This window comes from Pteropus medius, unplaced genomic scaffold (assembly GCF_902729225.1).
Source record: "Pteropus medius unplaced genomic scaffold, Ma_sr-lr_union100, whole genome shotgun sequence".
NCBI classification, from domain to species: Eukaryota; Metazoa; Chordata; class Mammalia; order Chiroptera; family Pteropodidae; genus Pteropus; species Pteropus medius.
This window is the reverse complement of record NW_024352790.1, coordinates 1,426,555-1,447,692: the sequence shown is the minus strand read 5'-3', so window position 1 is coordinate 1,447,692 and position 21,138 is coordinate 1,426,555. Positions and strand designations below refer to the sequence as shown.

The window sequence follows — 21,138 nt, the reverse complement described above, 5'->3', positions numbered from 1 at the left end:
CCTGAGTCCAGCCTATCACCTTCCAGACAGCCCCAGAATCAATATATTCCTCAGGTCAAAGAATCAGGATAACTTTTCAGGCCTTTTATTTAGCTATTTACCTACACAAGCAAATATTGAAGCAGCTCACTTTTAAAGTGAGGTTAGACTGGCTTCCCAGAGTTAAAAGATGTTACATCTCTATTATAAGAATTGGGAAAAAGCATTGCTTCTTCAACAGATGAGATTTCATATGAGTGTGCTGTTTGTTTTACCTGCTATCTCCAAAAGTAGGTTTATATGATCTCCTTCTGCAAGCTTCACAAACCCAATCTGACTTCCAAAAGTGTCAATCCCTTGAAAGGGCAAAGTTAAATGTTTTCCTTGGAGAATTTCTTCTATGAATGGTTTTAATTCCAAAAGAGCATCAATACCACTGGCAAGAAAGAATATATTTTTTAGTAACATATTAAATAATAAAACAAACCAAACAAGAAACAAAGTAATCAGCTTTAGATAGATAAAATTTTGATATTTGTACTAATTATTTTAAAGCACAAAATATCTTCAAAATCTAATCTATGATTAAAAGTAAACTAATATTAATTTTTAAACAAAAACTATGCAAGATGTGAATTAAATTTTTGCCTAATTATAATTTATATTGTTTTAAAGACATGAAAGAAGATACTATTTTATACCTCATCAAGTTTTTCACCAAGGAAATACTGCATGGATATTTTGGAAAAAATTACTTATAATACAGTCCAAGAAATCTGATAATAATAGTCCAAGAAATCTGATACCTACAAGAGTTTACATTAGATTATGTGGAAAATTCTAGATTCTCATTAAAAGTACTAACACACAGTATTTAATTGCATGGCACTCTGGTAAAACTAAATATACATTATCTCTTAAAATATAAATCTCCATAATGAGATAATTTACTATACTTGGATGCAACAAAAATACAAGTTTATATTCACCAACAGCAACTACGTAAGTTTATTATATCTGTTTAGCCTATGTCATTATAGGGCTATTCTGTTTCAAGTACTTGATTTTTTTTTTAAAAAAATAAATATTTACTATATTGATGAATTAGACATTACTAGATTTAGAATAGCTTTAAATTAGGATTCATTACTTCCATCTTGAAGAGGATTTTGATATAGGTACTTTATTGTGAGAAAAAATTAAAATCTCACTAGAGGGCAGTGATTACTCAAAAAAAGAAATAAGTACATTCATACAGTATGGAAAGCACTTTAAAACACCCTTCTGGTAAACTGCTATTAATCTAAATTATCTTGATCAGTGATTTGTTGATCAGCAATTATATGTCAAATGTGTGAAAAGAAATTTAGGTATTTTTCTACACCTTTCATACCTCTACATTAGTTTTCATATAAAGTTTTTAACTGATTGCCATCTCTAGCTTCTATACTGAGACTCATTTCTCTGTCATAATATAATGTACAATACTTAAAATAGCTCTGGAAATGTCAACATTTCTCTTTATACCTTCATATTCACAATCTAAGCCAGTATTTCTGAACTAGATTTATGTTAATCCAAAAAGACACAGTGTACACATTTCCACTGCACTGTGCTATGAGTTAAAGTATGTAAAAATAGAACAGCTACGTCTGGCTCATCTACTGTAAATTGGGAAAATTCAAGATACTCATTTTAAATGTAACTATATACTAAAGCAAGCCATGCTAAAGGTTAGGGCTTTTCAGAGACAGTGAATTCTATATCCCATTTTTCTTAAAAAATGTATGATCTAAGTGCAGTCTAGTTTTTCAGCTTTCTAGTAGCATAAATCAATATATTAGTCCTAATGAGATGTCATCAATTACAGAGTGAGAAGGAGATAGTGTCCATGGTAAGTATTACTAAATAGAATATCTTTTCAAGAGCAGTTTATGAAGACTTCTTTTCCTAGAAGCTGGAACACTGCAAGAGATTAGTAAAAAGCTTGTGCTGCAGCACCACCTACTGGAAGACAAAAGAAAGTCCTCTTGTTATCAACCTACTTAAGGTGTCACTCCTTAAAAAAAAGATTTCATTCCCGTAAATATATAGGCAGAGAAATAATCCATCAAATACTATGCATAACCAACGTAACAAGGGAGCTCTGAAAGACACTAAAAAATCTAAAGAAAATAAACTTAAAGACATGGAAATATGTGATTTAAATGACAGAGAATTCAAGATTGCAGTTCTGAAAAAAACTCAATGAGATACAAGAAAACTCAGGCAGTTTAATGAACTCAGAAATAAAAATCAATGAACAAAAGGAGTACTTTACAAAAAAAAACTGCAACTTTAAAAAAGAACCAGACAGAAATTCTGAAGCTGAAGAACTCAATAAAAGAGATGAAGAATGAACTAGGAAGCTTAGGAAGTAGAACTGACTACCTGGAAGAAAAAAAATAGTGAGATTGAAGATAGAAATCTTGAAATAACGCAGAAAGAAGAGACTTGAGATTAAAAAAAAAATGAAAGAACTCTACAAGAACTATGTGACTCCATCAGAAAAAACAATGTAAGAATAATGGGTATACCAGCAGGAGAAGACAGGAAGAAGGGAATAGAGAGTCTACTCAAACAAATAGTTGACAAAAACTTCCCAAACCTATGGAAAGAGCTGGATCCTCAAATCCAAGAAGCAAACAGAACACCTAATTATTCAATCCAAAAAGGCTTTCTCCAAGGCGCATTATATTAAAACTGTCAAAAATTAATGGCAAAGGAAGAATTCTTAAGGCAGTCAAGGAAAAGAAGATGGTAACTTAATAAAGGAAATTCCATTAGATTATCATTGGATTTTGAAGAAGAAATCCTACAAGCTAGGACCGAGTAGAATCAAATATTCAAACTATTGAAAGACAGAAATTACCAGCTGAGAATAATATATCCAGCAAAGCTGTCCTTTAGATATGAAGGAGAAACAAAAACTTTTCCATACAAAAGCTCAGGGAATTTATCAGCACAAGACCTGCATTATAAGAAACAATGAAAAGGGTTATTCTACTTGTAATAAAAAGACAAAAGGATACAAAACTATGAGTAAGATAGCAGACAGATAGAAGGAGGGAATCGTGATAATTATTCAGAATAGGGTATTATACGCTTAAATATGACATTGAGGTTAAAGGAAGTAAACACATTTTTAAAAGAATGCAGTTACTGCAATTAGGAAATGAACTCACAGCATAAATAGGGATAATTTGTGACAACAAAAACATAAAAGGGGGGGAGGTAAAGGCCTGAATTTGCAAAGAGGAATGGAGATAAGATGCATTCAGAAGAAAAAGGACTATATATATATATGAAACTTCCTTTTGCATAAACTTAATGTTAACCACACACAAAAATCTCCAGAACTAAGACATGTAACATAAAAATTAGAAGAAACAGAGGGGAAAAAAATCATAGAATACCACCAAACTAAATTAACAGACAGAAACATAAGAGCAAAGAAACAATGGAGATACAGAGCTACCGGAAAACAAAAGACAAAATGGCTACAGGAAATCTTCATACATCAATAATTGCTCAAAATATAAATGGACTGAAGTCACCAATAAAAAAGCACAGAGTAGCAGACCGGATCAAAAAAACAAACAAACAAAACAAAACAAACATTTGCTGCCTTCGGGAGACACATCTCAGCTGCAAGGACAAATATACTCAAAGTGAAAGAGTGGAAAATGATACTCCAAGCAAATGGTATCCAGAGAAAATACACTGCTGATGGAAATGTAAACTAGTACAGCCATTATGAAAAACAGTATGGAGTTTCCTAAAAAAGAATTAAGAACAGAGTTACCGTATGACCCAGCAATCCCTCTTCTACCTACCCCAAAATTTGAAAACATTTATTCACAAGGATATATGCACCCCTATGTGCACTGCAGCATTACTTACGGTGGCCAAGGCATGGAAACAACCAGAGTCCTTCGACGGATGACTGGATAAAGAAGATGCAGTACATATATACAATAAAACACTACTTAGTCATAAGATGAAATATTTCCAGTTGTGACAACATGGTTAAATCCTGAGAATATCACGCTAAGTGAAATAAGTAGGAAAAATCAAGAACTAGATGATTTCACTTATATGCAGGATATAAAACTGAAAGTAACAAATGAATAAACAAAGCAAACAAACAAAAACTCATAGACAGATAACGGTATGGTAGTTAACAGAGAAAAAGAGGATGGGGAAAAGGTAAAAAAGAGCAAAGGCGGGTCAAATACATAGCGATGGAAGGAGGTTTTACTTTAGTGGTGAATACGCAATGCAGTAAACAGATGATATAAAGCTGTAAACATGAACCTAAATAATTTTGTTAACCAATGTCATCTCAATAAATATAATAAAATTTTCAATAAATAAATAAATATCAAGTGCCAGATCTGAAATTTGGATCCAAGTATTCTAACACCGGGGCCCTACTGTCTTCAGTCTACAAAAACAGAAATCAAATAGCTACAAATTTAGCAAGTAATTTTTAATGTGGAACTATACTGGATTTAATAGTTGTCAAAAAGTTTTGCAAATATCATGTTTCTACCATTAAATTAAAAGCACACATAAGGTTATAAATTGAGAAATTCACTAGACAACTCTGGCAAAAAAAAAAAAAAAAAGAAGCTGAATAAAATAGTTCTACCAAGTTAAGAAAGGAAGGAAGGAAGGAAGGAAGGAAGGAAGAAAGGGAGGAAAGGAGGACAGACTTCTTTATGATAAAATGATTATAAAGTACATACATGTAGAAAACAGAATTCTGAACCTGGAGTTCAGACCCGAAGATTGTATTTGAACTTAAGACAGGATAACCATCCCCCAAGGAAGAAGGAATTCTGCCTCCAGACTGCCTTCGAACTTGCAACTGCAACATCAACTTCTCCCTGAGGCTCCAGCCTGCCATACTGCTCCTGCAGATTTTGGACTTGCCAGAATTACATGAGCTAATTCCTTAAAATCTCTTCAGTTACGGATTGATATAGATATAGGTATAGATGTAGATATATAGATAAATAGATGTAGATATAGACACAGATATATAGAGATATCAGTATGTCTAGATATCCATATAGGTATACATCCTATTGGTTCTGTTTCTCTGGAGAACCCTAATTCAGCATTCTAACATACACAGGGCACTACTCTTCTCTCAGGCTTTTATCTTCTGTATCACATCTGCTTTGGCTTCTTTTCTTTTACAAGCATCAGAGTAAACAGCTAAAGTGAGTCAAGTAAAAGGTTTCAGTCCTCTCTGCAGGGTGTTCAAGACATGCTCTTGGGTAGAGCAGGCTGGAGTAGATTAGAAGTGTTGATCTCCAAAGACATGAGGTTCTACTATTAAAAAAGACATGCCTACGAGAATCATAACATAGCTGTGTATTTTGAGTTGCTAATTTATTATCTTCTCCCTTTTACTTTCCCTTTTCCTTATCCCTTGAATTAGGAAAACGTCAAGTCTTGTGCTTCATTCCCTAAGGAGACTATATGTCAAGGTAGAAAACAACTTTTAATCCACTCTGGCTTTGGTTTACCAAATAGCTTGAGTTTGAGCTTAATCCAGAGAGCTATACAGAAGGTAACAGGAAAGGAGTGATGGTATGTGCAGAGTAACCAAGAGAACTGAAGGAAGAGCAAGATTTCTCCACTCCAGGTTGGGAGGCAGAAGTCAATGACTTACACTCAACCTTCGACACAGGTCTGACAGTGGGGGTTGGGGTACACAGGTATTCTAGGAATGAGTGAGGTAAAATTAAATTGTACTCTGACCTCGTGGAATGGAAGCTCTAAGAAATAATAATATCGATGATAATAAAAATAGGTTCCAGGTCCTATACTAAGAACTCTTACATATATTGGTACTATTATTTTCTTCATTTACTTAAAAAGTAAATAATATTGACTAAAATCAGGGAGCTACTAAGAGGTGGCTACGCCGTGGTTCCAGAGTCTTTACCTAGAATCCTAACCTAAATGGTCAGACTCCAGAGTACTTACATAATTAACATGGGCAAAAAAACTGCATAACCAAGGGCTACCATTTGATTACAAAAACCTGGCTTAAAAGTCTAAATAAGAAAGAATATTTACATAGTTAATTCTGTACATCGACTACTAGAATAAATCATAATAAAGGACACTTCTTTAGAACTTAAATGTCTTTTTTTGGGTTCTGCTACATTTACTCATATTAAAGTAATAATCTGAAAACCAATATTCAAGAAAGACATTACTCACATGTTTATTTCATCATCATTTAACAACTGCATCACTAGCAGGGTAATATGAAAGGAACCGTCACTGGTCATTGCCTTGGCCAATCGCTCATCTTGTTGTATTATTGCATTTTGCAGGATCTTAATTCCTCTTGTAACCTAATCACACGCACATACATACACACAAAATAGAGATTATGTGAGCAAAATTTCCTGATGGCAAATGTAAATCAAGAAGAAAAATAAGCAACAACCAAAATTAGAAATGTCAAGATTCTTCGTCCAAACAATACTTAATTGTCTACTTGTTCTCAAACATCTGATGACTTGGAAAGCTCAAGAGAATGTATAAGTTTAGAAAATCACACAATGCTTGTCCATCTTAAGGGCATTGTGTCTAACACCCTTATTTTACAGACTAGGTCACCAGTTGAATAGAAAAACTCTCAGTGCATCTTTTCAAAAACTTGTCTTGAATACACAGTAGGACTTACTATAATTATGATCTTTCCTAAAAAAAAAGTTTTATTTCAGCCACAGAAAGGTCAAACCAGCAGACAACAGTCCATTTCTGTTGAAAGTAATATTTATTTGTCCCCTAGTGAATGTGTCTAAAAACCCATTCTCCACAGTCTTTAAGAGTTTTTAGGACAGCAATAATCTCAACAGCAATGACTGCTCTCATTTTTCCAGACAAGTGAGGAGGGGCATAACCATGAAGAGTTGCAAAGAAGTCTAAATGTATATGTTAGAAAAACCGTACGGTCTCCATCCAGGCAAATCCCTGGTCCCTCATCAGCCTTCCCTTTGCACTTCCTACTCTGAAATAAGAAGAGGAATGATTCCTCTTCCCTCCTCCATTTCCAGTTAGATCCAATTCTAGTCAACTTCTAAATGTGAATGTACCGGAAAATAGTTCGAATATGAAATAGCAAACTGAGCAATACCCAAAGAAAAGAGAACACACAGAAGCCCTGAGGCAGCAGAATTAGAGGGAAAAGGAAAGGGGTGGGGGCTGGCAATAGAAGCAGAGACCATAAAAAGACAGCAAAGATAAAAAATGGAATCAGGAGCACATCAGACGGTTCTGATACTAGAGTAGCTGTTTTATCCTGAACGACATTCCCATTATCTGAGGAATGTGACTGGGCAAATCATGAGATGCTGTCATGGGAATCTGGCTTCTCATGTATCTTTACAATAAATCCACATCACCCAAAATAACCTCAGTATTTCTCTATTCCTTGCAATTTGGAAGAGAGCAACACAGGAAATGGCTTTTCCTGGTAAGAATTTACACAATTAATATCTAACGTAACATTTCTGTAGGCAAGATGTGACTTCTATGACATGCAACCAAAGAATATTGATAGCCTGATAAAGAAAATATTTGTAACATAATAGTACATAAAGATCTTACAGAGTCACAGTTTCCTCTACTCTATATTGGTAAAACTAAATCATAAAAACTTCTCAAGGGCTATATTTATTTCTTCTATCCTGCCACATTACCACAGTGCCTGGTATTAATTATAAAAACAATATTTAAACAATGACAGCAGTAACTTCCCTTACTTGGCCACTAAATTCTAGGCACAATATATAATAAGCATTTTACATACATTAGTTTCCTGAAGCCTCTCTATAATCCAGTGAGGTAGATATTGGTATATCTATGAAAATAAGTTGAAACACAGAAGATTCAAAAAAATCCCTTCAAGATAATATACCCAAAACAGCAAAGAAACTTGAGAAAAGGACAAATTGCAACATATGAGAAAAGATAAGGACAGTACCTGGAGGGAAAGATCCAGGAGGGGTAAAGAGGAGAAGCAGTTAGAGAGCAATGAGATAAGAGTTACAAGCAATTTGTTTTCAAGAGGAGACAGGAGAGGGACAGGTATGTGGGTACTGACTTAAGAAATGAAACATTGAGGGGAAAAAAGACATTTAAAGGAGATTTTTAGGAAATCTTGATACTACATAATGGAACACACTGGCCCTCTCAAAAAAGCCTCTAGTATAAGTCCGTATTACTCTGTAATGATTTTAAATTTCAATTTTGAGAATTTTTTTCCCAGTGCAATGAAGTGCTGAGATTGGCTTTGGTATTAACGAAGCAGCTCGAGTGGGTCCAGGTTCCAATGGAAAGAGCCCACTGTCAATCAAGTAAACAACAGGTGCTCAGAACATTAGACCTCAAAACAATATAATTAAATTTTCAAATCTTAGCTGGTACAAATGGTAATTATGATTAACTGATAATGAAAAAAATGGTTTAGGATGAGAACTCTGTTATATAATAAAGGCTGATGCAAATTAAAGGTGCTGGATCTGCCTCAGATATCCTGGATTTAACCCAAAGTCTACCACAGGTGTGAGTGACCCCATACAAGGTACCTACTCTCACTAAGTCTTGGTTTCTCTGACTGGAAAATAGGAATAATAAAATGTGCGTTGCTAAACTTACAGAGCAGACAAGCTACATGGTAGATGAACTCTTTTGTGAACTCTGTATCATTTGTCTAATACAAGGTATGCAACATTGCCAATATTATTAAAATTAGTTGTTCTCTACCCTGGGCAATTTTGCCTCCCAGGGGACATTTGAAAATGCCTGTCCACATTTTGGTTGCCACAACTGGAGGTTTGCTTCTTGCATCTAGTAGGTACGGTATTTGCAGTTTCATAAAAACTTAAGTTTTCATTCGAAGCTCAAATACTAATTATATAAAAATTTAAGACAATGCTCGAAAAATTCCATCCATTTGTTTATTCAGTATTTTCATGCAATGTCCTACATGGTAAAGTAGTTTTAGACCATTTGTATCTTTGAATTATCTAGTAGCTTATAAAGTTGCTAATTAAAAACTGTAAAACACTTTGAAGACTATTTCTCTGAAGTTGCACAGTACTTATAATGCAAGATTAACTTCAAACCTATGAAAATTCTAAAGTTAATCTAATCAAGTGATATATTTATAATTATGCTTTGATGCACCAGATTTATTTATATATTCCTTGATATCAACTTAAGACTTTTTAAATGCTTTTTATTCCTAATTATATTCTTAAAAGATAAAAAGAAATATACTTCAGAGTCTTCTCTGTATGCCATTTTAAAAAGTACCAAAGTCATCAAAGGCCAAGACAAACTAATTTTCATAGCCACTGTTTAAAATTCTATAAATTCATTCAAGCTTATCTTTCACCATAATCCTCAGTTATGGGCAGTACAGCACAATGCATATTTTATAAATCTAATCTCTAGGGTCATATTTAAATATGACATTAAAAGAAAATTTTAAAAATAAAAGCTTTATTAAATTCTTAAATATTTCATTCATTGAGTAATTTCTTTGTGGCTAGAGGATAAATCAGCCATCCATCTGCTAAACCTCACCACTAAGCCATATTCCACATGCCTAAAAATAAGCAATAAGAAAATGCATTTTTATGTCTTTTAAGCTTTCTAATGGACACAAAGCATATCAGTTCAAAGAAAATGCCTTAAAGTTGGTGCATGAGTGAGTGTGTGCATGTTACATCGTAGTACACGGCAGAAAAATGTCTTTGGACTCATCTTTTGACAATTTGCTACAATTCTCTTATTTTTTCTTCGATTCTCTTATTTTTCTTGCTTGTCTACGACCATGAAAAGAACTTAAAAATATGAGGATACAGTATTAACTGGAATAAAAGTAAAAAAGTATCCTCAAATAGAATTTTCTTTATCTACCAAGTGCTTAACATACGATATCAAATACTTTTACAATTACATGTCCCAGAAACTGAACGCAAAAATCTACCTTCATATTTTCCTAAGACCAGCAATTTTTCACATTAAAAAATGATAAAATACAGAAATGTAGCAAATGCTTTTTAAACCCCCTAAAGAAAATCATACTTTTTCATTAGTATAAAAAATGATCTTACAAAAAACTTAACATTTTAACGATCAGCTTCTGATAGTTCCCTTACATTTTTTAATGTCGATTTACCCTGTAGTATTACTTCTCACAAGAGAGCACATATATTCTAGCCAATTAAGAAAAATTTTTTAACTCCATTAAATTTTTTCTTCATTTTTACCTTTTAACTAATGTGTATTTGCAGGTAATGGAGATACACTGTTTTGATATAGTTGCAATTAGGATATTTTTATGCAGCCATTCTAATTCATTTTCCAATTCTATTTTTAAAAAGTATGAAATCATGATTTTCCAACTCAAAACATCTAAAAAGGTGTTTAAAAATCGAAGATCCATGTAAGTTTGAATACTTTTTTCTTTAAAACTAGATGCCAACAAGTAGAGGCCAAAAGTAGAACAACCCATTGTGAATGTGCTAGCTTCCAAAAGCTTGTTTGCAGGTCACTTAATTGGAACTTGGAATACAGTCTCTCATTGAAACAATGTTATAAATGCTGCTTCTTTTCCCAGGCCTTCCCACAAAAGCTCATAAGCAGTTTTAAAAGAAAATTAACATCAGATACTTGAAAACAAACAAATAAAAAAGGTGCTCATACAAAAGATATAAAATGTATCTCCTAATGTCCCATTCCTACTTCTCCCTACATTTGTATGTAAGCTTTTCTGTTACCTACAAATAAGTCTCCTGAGTGGAAAATATTAAACTATTTGGTTCTGAAGTTACTCGAAACCCATATTCCCCACTATCACAAGTCACCCTACCTCTTCGAAGACAAACCAGTGTTGAACATATATTATAAAAACAGCATTTGTAACATTGTATTTACTATTTGTAAATGTTCCGGTTGTAACTTAGTATGCCAGAAACACTTCTTTGCCCCTGAAATGACAGTATTTTGTGTTTTTACTCTTGGCCAAGCACTGTTGTTCCAGGTGCTGGAAATGAGCTGAAAAACTAAGGAAGACTAACAAGTGTCAAACTGCAAGGATGACAAATGACAAAAGGAAAGCTATGAAAGTTTTTTCGTGTTTTCAGGGGAGGAGAGTGGGGGTTGATCCGGTCAGGGTGGTCACAGGGGAGAGGCTTGAGCTGAGATTTTGGCATTAACAAAGCCAAGAAGAGAGGAAAGAAAACTCCCAGCCAGAGAAGGCTTTCCCTGAGTCAGACAAGTTCAAGGAGGGCCAGAAGGGCCCAAGCGGAAGGAACAAGGGCTGGAGTGGAGAAGGCCAGACCATACAGAACTTTATAAAATATGGTAAAGACTTTGTCTTTATGCTAATGTCAATGGGAAAATACTGAAGTATATAAGCAGGGAGGTGACATGTCTGGATTTGGGTTTAGAAAATAGTCATTATCACCTCCATTTTATACCCTGAAGAAACTGAAACCGCAGAAATTAGGTAACCTGACCAATAACCACAGAGGAGTTGAGACCCACCTGGTATTTGGGCGAGGTCTGTCATACCCTTCTCATTTTCTATACAACTTCCAAGAAGTTGAGAAGCAGAAACAAAAGCTACAGCAGTTTACACGGTGAAAACTAAGAGTTGCACATGGTTCTCTCTCATCGCTCCCTACTGTCACCTTGGTGGCCCAAATCCTGAACTTAGTGGTAGAAGGAAAACATTTCTTTACCCTCTTTCTTCTCAGTTCCCTTCCTGACCTGCCCTGCCACACCAAATTACCCCACCATTCTTCACTGGAAGAGGTGAGAAGCAAGGACAAGGCTACGAGAGGATGGAACAGGTTACCGTGAGAGCCAAGAACAGAAGTGTGAAGTTCAGATAAAATGAATGGCCTAATTAAAGCAACTTATAGGACTGTTTACTAAACTTCCATATGGATAGCTCTGCAGTCGAACAATCTCTAAGCAACAAATCAAAATAAGGAATCTAGAGTCTCTTCCGATCAGAAATCACAGGTCCTTGGAGAAGTCACTTCTTCTATTTCATATTCAGTTTCTTTAGGGCCCGGCTTCTGTCTGCTCAATTAAGCAGCAGCACCTTTGACTTCCTGCTCTTTTCTAATTACCATGTACATATGATCCTACATTTCAAAGAAAATATATCCAAATAACTCACAAGGATTTTAACATACAATAGTTGGTTACATAAAACTGTGTGTCAACTAAACACTTTTAAGGACTATTTTACTGTTAACCTACCATTATATACCAGTAAAATTCTTTACTGTACAGTAATTATTATATCGAATTCTAAAATACTGTATTGCTAGGTAATACAATTTCTCTTTTTATGTGTCTTCTCTCCTTAAACTATATCTCAAAGACTAGATATTTCCTAGAATGCCCCAACAGATTTTTTCTTCTGGTATTTATCTTTTTGACTTCGATTTGATTTGATTTTTTAAAAATTCATTAGCATTCTCTAGAAACATTTTAGTTAAATAAGGGGAGAAGCAACCTGAAAAAGTACCTGGTAAAAGAGATTACAGCCCACAATCAAACATAAACTCAGATCCAGCTCTTAAATTGGGCCAAGATGTAAAGGCAGTCAGTTTTCCAAGTGAAGTGTCTTTCTTAAGGCATTTCAATTCCTACCTCACTGCTCTAGCAGTTTTAATCAGATATTGTAGTCTTCTCTCTCAGCCTCATATTAGAGTTTCTTAGTGTGAGTTAATTGGCTGATCTAATTTCCTATTATTCATACCACATTAATTTTTCAGATTTTTAATAGATTTCTTCCAAACCTATCATGCAATACTAAGTTGGTACAACAATGAGTAATTTTTAAAGAAATTATGTTGCAAATTTCATTACCATAAACGAGACTAAGCAGCAAGAAACTCCAGTTTAGTTTCCCAGCAGAGACTTGAAAAGTCTCTTTTTCTATACAGTCAATTCCTCTGTTCAGGTGAACAAATACTTAGAAAGAACCTTGACATACCATCTCATAACACTTTTTCAAATGGTTTTTGCAAAATTATTGTTTAAATATGATTGTCTAAATATTTTACAAAATTATTTTAAAAATATATTCCATTATGTAAACAGGACTATTACCTGTATGACCTAGCTAAATCCACCCAGACTCTTAACAGCTGAGAGCAAACGGGCTTACAAGCACTTAGTGTACTTTAAATCTAATTTAGAACTTTTTAGTAAAAATACTTTTTTTAAAAAAATAGTACCTCTTTGTTGGTTATCGGAATGGATAGGAAATAGTTGGGTTGATAGTCTTTGTGCTTTTTTCTCCCTTTCTTTCTTTGATCTTTATTGATCCATTCATTTTCTTCACTTCTCTCCAAATTTATTTGAGGTACCTCAGTGACTAGAGGAAAAAAGTCACACAGTAATATATCTAATGCATTAAAACAAAGATAGTATAGTTAAAAAAAAACAAGTATTATATAAGTAGCAATCATTCATAATTGTCATTTTCAAATCTACAGAGTTGGTAAACTCCCCTGTAAAGGACCTCATAGCAAATCTTTTAGGCTTTGCAGATCACACAGTCTGTCAAAAATACCCAAGTCTGTTATGGACGAAAGACAGATGAATATGTATAGCTGTGTTCCAGTAAAACTTTATTTACAAAGCAGATATTTAGCCAGATTTGGCCTATGAACCTCTGATCTAAAGCATAACTAACAACCATTCCCTCTCCCATGCCATAATCTTTATGATACAAGAAAATATTATATTTTCATCCATCATGTATATGTATATTTGTGACTCTTATAGTATAACCACTCGCAGCAGTGCCAAAGTTGAGTTTGTGGTCAATTTCGCATTACAAACTATGCTGAAAAAATTAAGAGACTGCTTCAGAAACTTGCATGCCAATTAAGCAAAGTAATTTTGTCTACTGAATTTTGATTTTTATTGGTAGTCATTTTTCACATCAGTTTTCTAATAGTTCGTTTTTTATTGTATTTTACAAAAGCATAAGTTGGCAACAAATGGCAAATTTTTAAAAAAACAAAACTGGTCCTTGACCCTAGATAATTTGAGCACTTAGCATACTTCTTTTTAAAGTTGTCTTTGAAAGATTCATTTACTGATACCCTACAATTCTGAAGCTAAGCCCTCAGAAATAATTACCAAATCAGCATGGAATACCACTATCTCCTTTTTACAGATCAGGGGCTTCCATATACATGCAAAACTACCATTTGCTATATCTTCACAGAGAACACATATTTGAAATATAAATTATTTAGCTTCTTTGGACATGTGAGTTTGTGAGAACTTTATAAATTCTATTGCTAGTAGTTTGCAATGTTCTCATCTGTATTGAGCAGTGTCTGAACTTTATAATGCCATTGAGTTTCATTTCCCATGTAATTTTTTTAATATGGAAAATCAAATCAATATGTTGATGAGCTGTTTATAATTTTAGATATCTAAGAAAAGGTTCCACATCTGATTAGAGTAACATGAACTAAATATACTAATTTTAAACAGAAGCCACAAAATATGCTAATGAAAGCTTATATATATTTTTAATCCACTTCTAATACATTTCTAGCCCATCTTCATCTGTTCTTAGTAAATTGGTACTCTGGAAATGTAAATAACCCAGTGAGAAAGAGATGATGAATACCTGATGCTCATTCTAAGATTCTATTTTTAAATATGCTTGAAAGTTTCTAAGTAAAATTAAAAAAAAACCAAAAAACAAAAAACAAAAAAACCAGGGCAGGGGAGGGACAGATAATCTCTATCTAAGGTCTCACCTAGTTCTAGTTTTCTATGGTCTGTGATAAAGGTACCAACAGTTAAAACTGTACCAATTAGGATATTTCATGGTGAAATTAAAGAAAGAATTAAAGAAAACCAACATAGTAAAAAGAGAATCCTAAACCTAGAGTCTAGTTTTTCTTTTTTCAAACTGCAAGTATCAATGTACATATATTAAAAATATATGTAGTTGGTTATGAAATCAAGTTAGAAGATAATTTTTAAAAACTTTTTAAAAACTGGAATGGAATGGAATAGAATTAGTACACATATACATTGCTTACAGTAAGCAATGTTCAAGTTTGCTTTGCATACAAAATTTGAGTTTTTTTGCAGACACATATGTATTGGGTAGCAATGTAAAATTTATTTCTTACTGTAAATATAAGACACACAATCATTTTTGTTGTATTTTACTCGATATGAACAATATTAAGAACAGACTTAATAGCATGGTATTTAAAAGGCCATTGAAGCTTTCAGGATTTTGTTTTATAATTTATCCATTTAAAACTAAACTGTCCTCCTGCCTGTAGCAACTATTTTTGCTTTTATTAAAGAAATGTATCATCTTTATTGTTGGTTGATTGTTCTCACACTTGCTCTTAGCCAAGATACATCTCTTGACTAAGTCCATTTTGTAGATATCCAAAGAAGGAAAATCATAATTTCTGAAGGTAATACTGTTATAATGTATAACAATTCTAAAAATTCTGGTATCATAAGAATAGCATAATGTAAAAACCCCAAGTCAGGATACGACCTCTTGGTAAAAATAAACAAGTACAGGATTTTTCTAAATTCCCTTAGCTTTCTCAAATTTTACCAATAACTATTTAACTTTCCTTTGAACTGGATTATCTAAAATTTTCTTTTGGTAAGCATCACACACATGACAAAATTTAAAATTATCTGATGAGAGCTAGGCAAAAAAGAAGAATCCTGAGTATTTATTGCTACAGTTGTTTTATTTAACTTTGTAATATATGTATATTTTTTTACTTCAGTGAGTCAACTTGTTACATATTGAACCAGATATCTCTTTTCTCATGTTTGCACATCTTGTCTTTTATTTATAAGGTGTATTTGTATGGCCAGACTATAAAATACCTTTATTCCTTAACTTCATTTTATTTCTAATTTTGAAATCATAATCTGAAATACAATTTGCTATTACTTTTTAATTCATGAAAATATAATGAACCAAGTATTCATGTACTATCTAGTTTACTAATAAAAACATTAAAGATCGGTGACCATAAAAGCAAAATAGAGAAAGCTTTGGCCATGAGCTCTGGATCTTTCACTGGATTATTTACAGTAACTTTATTGTTTAGCAAAAAAAAAATTATGAGTTGCAGTAGAGCTTGTAAAACCATCTCATAAATTTAATTTATCACACTTGCTAATTTTCATAATGATTTCAGTAGTCATTTAATGTACTCTAATGAATCTGGTCTGTTGACAAAGACTGTAACTCTCTAATCGATGAATTTGTTTTTTTTACCTAAAGCACTACATGTCATTTTATGTAAATTAATCTAATTTTTCATAAAGTTTTATTTATTCCCTCAAAAAAAATACAAGGGAATGAATTATGAGACATTAATTAGGTGGTCTATCTTTATGGTTGGTTGATTTTTTTCTAACTTGCTCTTAGCCAAAATGAACTGAATTTTGTTTTGATATTTTTTTCTTATTATACCATCCCCCAAACTTCTTAATTATACTAGTTAATACATGATCTTCTATATTTCATATAATTAGTCCCCCTTACTACCTTTGGCAAATCACTAAAAATTTCTGAAAAAAAAATAATAATTTTACCCTCACTCATGGAGTTTCTGTGAGGATTAAGACAATATAAAGCATTTAGCATGGTGCTGGAAACACTTAATAATATTATTATAAAATATTACTCAAGGGGCAAATTTTTTAAAACATTTAATTTAATAAATATATGTAGGCAAAAATTTTGGTGAGATTAAATAAATAAAAATTTACAGAGGCTAGTTCTGTCCTACACTCTATTCTAAGAACTTTCCATATATTAAGCTGAATCCTCCCAACAATCCTATGAGATAGCTACCATTAAGATGCCACTTTTATAGATAATGAAATTCAGCCTAGCTACTTGTTCAGAGCACCAAAAAGTATAGAAGCAAATTTTGAACCATGACAGTGACTCCACGCCCCTCACTTTTAACCACCAGTTTAACACTATTAGTAATACCTGAGGGGAAATGAAAGATGAAAGTATTTATTCAGCTCTCCATTGACTGAATCAGTGAAGATTACATCTTTAAAAACGAGTAGTTTTTAATCACATTTAAAACTTTTAATTAAATCATGTCATTAAAAAAATTAAGAACATTGATAAATCTGAAGATTAAAGAACAAAAAATTTGTTTATAAACCTACTATCTTAACACAACCACTATTAATTTTGGTGACAGACCACATCAAGTGTTTACACAATTACAAACAAAGAGCACATAGTTTTTCTTACTTTTCACTTTGCATTTTACATAGGAAATGTGTCCTGTAAGTTTTCAGAAATATTATTTTCATAATATATAATTGCATAATATATAATTTAAGGCACTAGTATAGCTTATTCAACTATTCCCTAATTTTGAACACTTGTGGGTTTTCACAATATTTTTACTATTTAAAAGGCAGTGTGAGACATATTTACGAATTAAACTTTCTTCCACAAGACTATGTCCTTATATTGGGAATCCCGTAAGTGGCTCTATTCCATGTCTGAACACTGCTAGAGATCACATCAAACTCCATTCTAAAATGACTAAAAAAATACATTATCAGAAGCAATGTAGATACGACATTAAAATCATTGAATATTATTTTTAAAAGGTAATGCTACAATTGGTAAGTTACAATCATATTTTAATATGCATCCTTTGATTCTTATGAAGTTAAATCACTTTCCATATATTTGTCAACTAACAATTTTACCTTCTACAACCGTTGCCCAACATGAATAATAGTACCTGGTACACAGCAGGCACTCAATAACTATGTGTTGAATGAATTAATGTGTCTATTGGGCTGTCTTACTTTGTATTTGTTTCCTTTTTTTTTTTTTAAGACAAGAAAAAGGATATCAACCCTTTGTATAATTTGGGATAAATATTTGTCTCACGCTCTTTCATAATAAAATTTGGAATATGCTTTCTCAACCAATTACAGGGAAGACAAAAAACAATTTATCTTTTAAAAAACTGACTCAGGATAACCCTTTATCATACAAAGTATTGAGATTCATCCTTTTTTTTCCATATTGCAATTTTCCATTAAAAAGTTTTTTCAAGTGGTTTCAATTGATATTTTAACATACTTAAGTCAAGTATTTTTAAAATTACAACTTCATAGTATAAGCTAATAAATAACAAAATTATAATTTCCCATATCTCTAAGATCTCCAATAATTACAAAGTTAGAATTCTGTGAGGTAAAATATGAATTATAATAATTTCAATATGAGAACTGCATTCCGCTTAGGAAAGAAAGAATGTAACTAAAAAGAAAAAAAAAAGCTCAAATATTTTATTTTGAATCTTGATTTAAATGTGGCTTCAGAGTTAAAAACTGTGATTCTCTTAAGAGAGCAGAGTCAATCAAACTAAAGCTTTCCACAAATTTATACTGTGAGAAGCGCACTAAGCTATTCCTGTCAGCAGTAGAATGATTCTCCATCACAGACTCCCATTTGACTTTCAGAGCTGGCAGGACTGACAGCAACCCCAACCTTTTTCCACACGGTTTACTGGGTTTCTAACAAACTGACCAATGACACTTCCCCTTGTAAAGAGAACAGACCCGTCCACGTCAACAACTCACTAATGCTGGATTTTCTCCCAGACATGTCCAACCTATAAAGCCAGAAGGTATAGATCAGGCTGTATGGCTTCAATATTTCTAAAAGATTTTCTTTTATATATACATTTGGAAATTTTATTTCTAATATATGCGGTTAATGTATTTTACATTTAATTTTAACATAATATTCTAACACATTTTATATTCCAACATATAATTCTATTAAAAGTCTCTTCTCAAAAACAAAACTTAAAAGAAATGCATAGACCCACTTCAAACCTGACCACACCATACCTTATCACGATGCCGCATCCACCCTGAGGGCAACACAGTTGACAACTGAGACACTAGGAACCAAACGTTTGGGGCCCTCTAATGGAGTGCGAATTTGCGGAGAGCTTTAGTTTTCTTCCTGGCAAGATTTCTCTTCCCACAGTGTTCTTGTTAGCATTACTTTCCCCATAGCTCTGCCAGGGTTTCTATCAGCAAGAATTTCTTGGCAGTTAACTCACAATTTCCACCCACCAAAAGAAAGTGAAAGAACCAAAGGCAACCAGCTACTTGAGAATTTTAAGGTTGTTGTCCACCATGGAGCCATTTGACCGATTAAATTTCCATGCTGCTAAATGTAAGAGAAAGCCCCAAATCCATTAGAGCCCTAAACTAATTTTCATGTGTTTTGGATACAAACACTATTCCTATATCTATCTTAAGGTTTAAGGGTTGACAATGAAAATCTTAGTTTTTGTACATTTCTATAAAAATCTCACTTCATAAAAACTAATCTCTGGTTTGCAAAGAATCATACTATTTGCTCCTTAGTGTTTTAGTAAATGCTATTTTAAAAATAAGAGAACAAGTTGTCCCCAAATAACTAAGGGATATGTTTCGAAGACTTAATAAGTAGCATCTGTACATTATTTTAAATTTTTAACTGCCTTCTTACACACACATTTCCTCTTTTGATCAGTATGGCAACACCATGAGGTAAACAGGAAGGAATCATCCACGTTTCAATTGAAGAAGCCCAGCACACACAGTTTAAGTGTCCAAGGTCACGCAAGTAGAAAATGAACTAACCAAAACTTAAAACACACGTTTTCTGTGTCTCTCATACCACACTGACTGTGTGGTAGTTGGAGCTTGGAACTTGAAATCTATCTTCCCATAAAAGTAATATTATATATGGTGGTTGGAGTCCAGACTAACCCACAAAGACTTTTAATTCACAAAGTCTGAACTACTGGAAAGTGCTATAATATACTACAGAGCTAAAAATGGATTCCTGTGGAGTGACTTGAGCCCTTAACTTGCTCGAATAACATCATTTCTTTGGTAAGAAATGTACCATATACTGCAGAGAAAAGATCTCTGTTCATATAAAGGATCGCCAATCTTCCCAACGCCCTTCCTCTGAAGCAGCAGCTGTACCTTCCAGAGCAGGAATGGGCTGCAGAACCACCGACACATCCCCTTCCTTCTTTCTGGTCCCAGTGGCCACTGCTTCTCCTCACCAGTGCAGATACAACAAAGCTACAGAAATACTATTTGCTTTCTCGCAGTCTGGTGCTATCACTCTCAATACCTACGAGAAGCAGTTTGTTTCATATATACTCAATATGTGTAAGTCAGAAGCACTTCTGGCTGAAACGAGGAACAAGTTTCACGTCTCATTCCAGTCTAACTTATGAGCATTCCAAAGGGAGTGACTGAGACTACAACATGGATCAGAGGGAAGAGGGATGGGAGATGCCGGCCATGGGCACAAAGGCATAATTATCCAGATTTCTTCTTTATTTTATATCTAAATTAGAATAATGAAATCAGAAAGAAGTAACTGAATTTCTTAGATATATTTATTTTATTTGCTCAAAAAGCAGAGAATTAAGAGGAAAATATGATTAAATCACTGCTTTCGTTGCATCTCATTTCCAATGGGTATTTTCTACTTAACACGTATACTAATTCTTCAAGTGAAGGTTTCTCTAATAGCTGTAAACCCATAAAAACTGTTCTCTAAAGGCCAGCTGTAAAGGCCCTGAGCAAATATCTTTTCATCCTTCCTTTTCCCCTCAGATTGTGGAATAGGAAAAACTGACTAATAACACATCAGAGATTTCACACATTTTAAGCATTCCTCTCTCAATATATCTCTCCAAAATATAAACCAGGTTTACTATATTGGTAGACAGTGTGAGAGAGAGCAGTGTGGTTTCTAAGACTGGCTGAGCATCAGACTCATATGGGATGTTTAAAAAAATACAACAAATACAGTTCCCTAGCCTGACATAGAAGTGGACAAGAAGAATCTAGACTTTTCTATAACTGCAGAAATTCTGATGATCAATTAAATTCAAGTGCGATTAGTATAGAGGAAAGAACCCTGAATAGTTCATACTTATCTGCCAGGTTGCTACTCTT

The 21,138-nt window shown here is 33.3% G+C and overlaps 1 protein-coding gene across 3 annotated transcripts in view; it reads right to left on the bottom strand.

Moving 5' to 3' along the window:
• The window catches only part of AKAP7 (A-kinase anchoring protein 7), a 105,753-nt gene that overhangs the window by 77,908 nt on the left and 6,707 nt on the right, over window positions 1-21,138 (bottom strand). For all 3 annotated transcript variants that reach the window (XM_039849929.1, XM_039849931.1, XM_039849930.1), the window contains exons 3-5: window positions 13,323-13,462; window positions 6,262-6,398; window positions 255-415 (exon numbers count right to left, since the gene is read on the bottom strand). In XM_039849929.1, coding sequence (XP_039705863.1) covers window positions 255-415; window positions 6,262-6,398; window positions 13,323-13,462 — 438 coding nt within the window. The remainder of the gene's footprint in view (window positions 1-254; window positions 416-6,261; window positions 6,399-13,322; window positions 13,463-21,138) is intronic.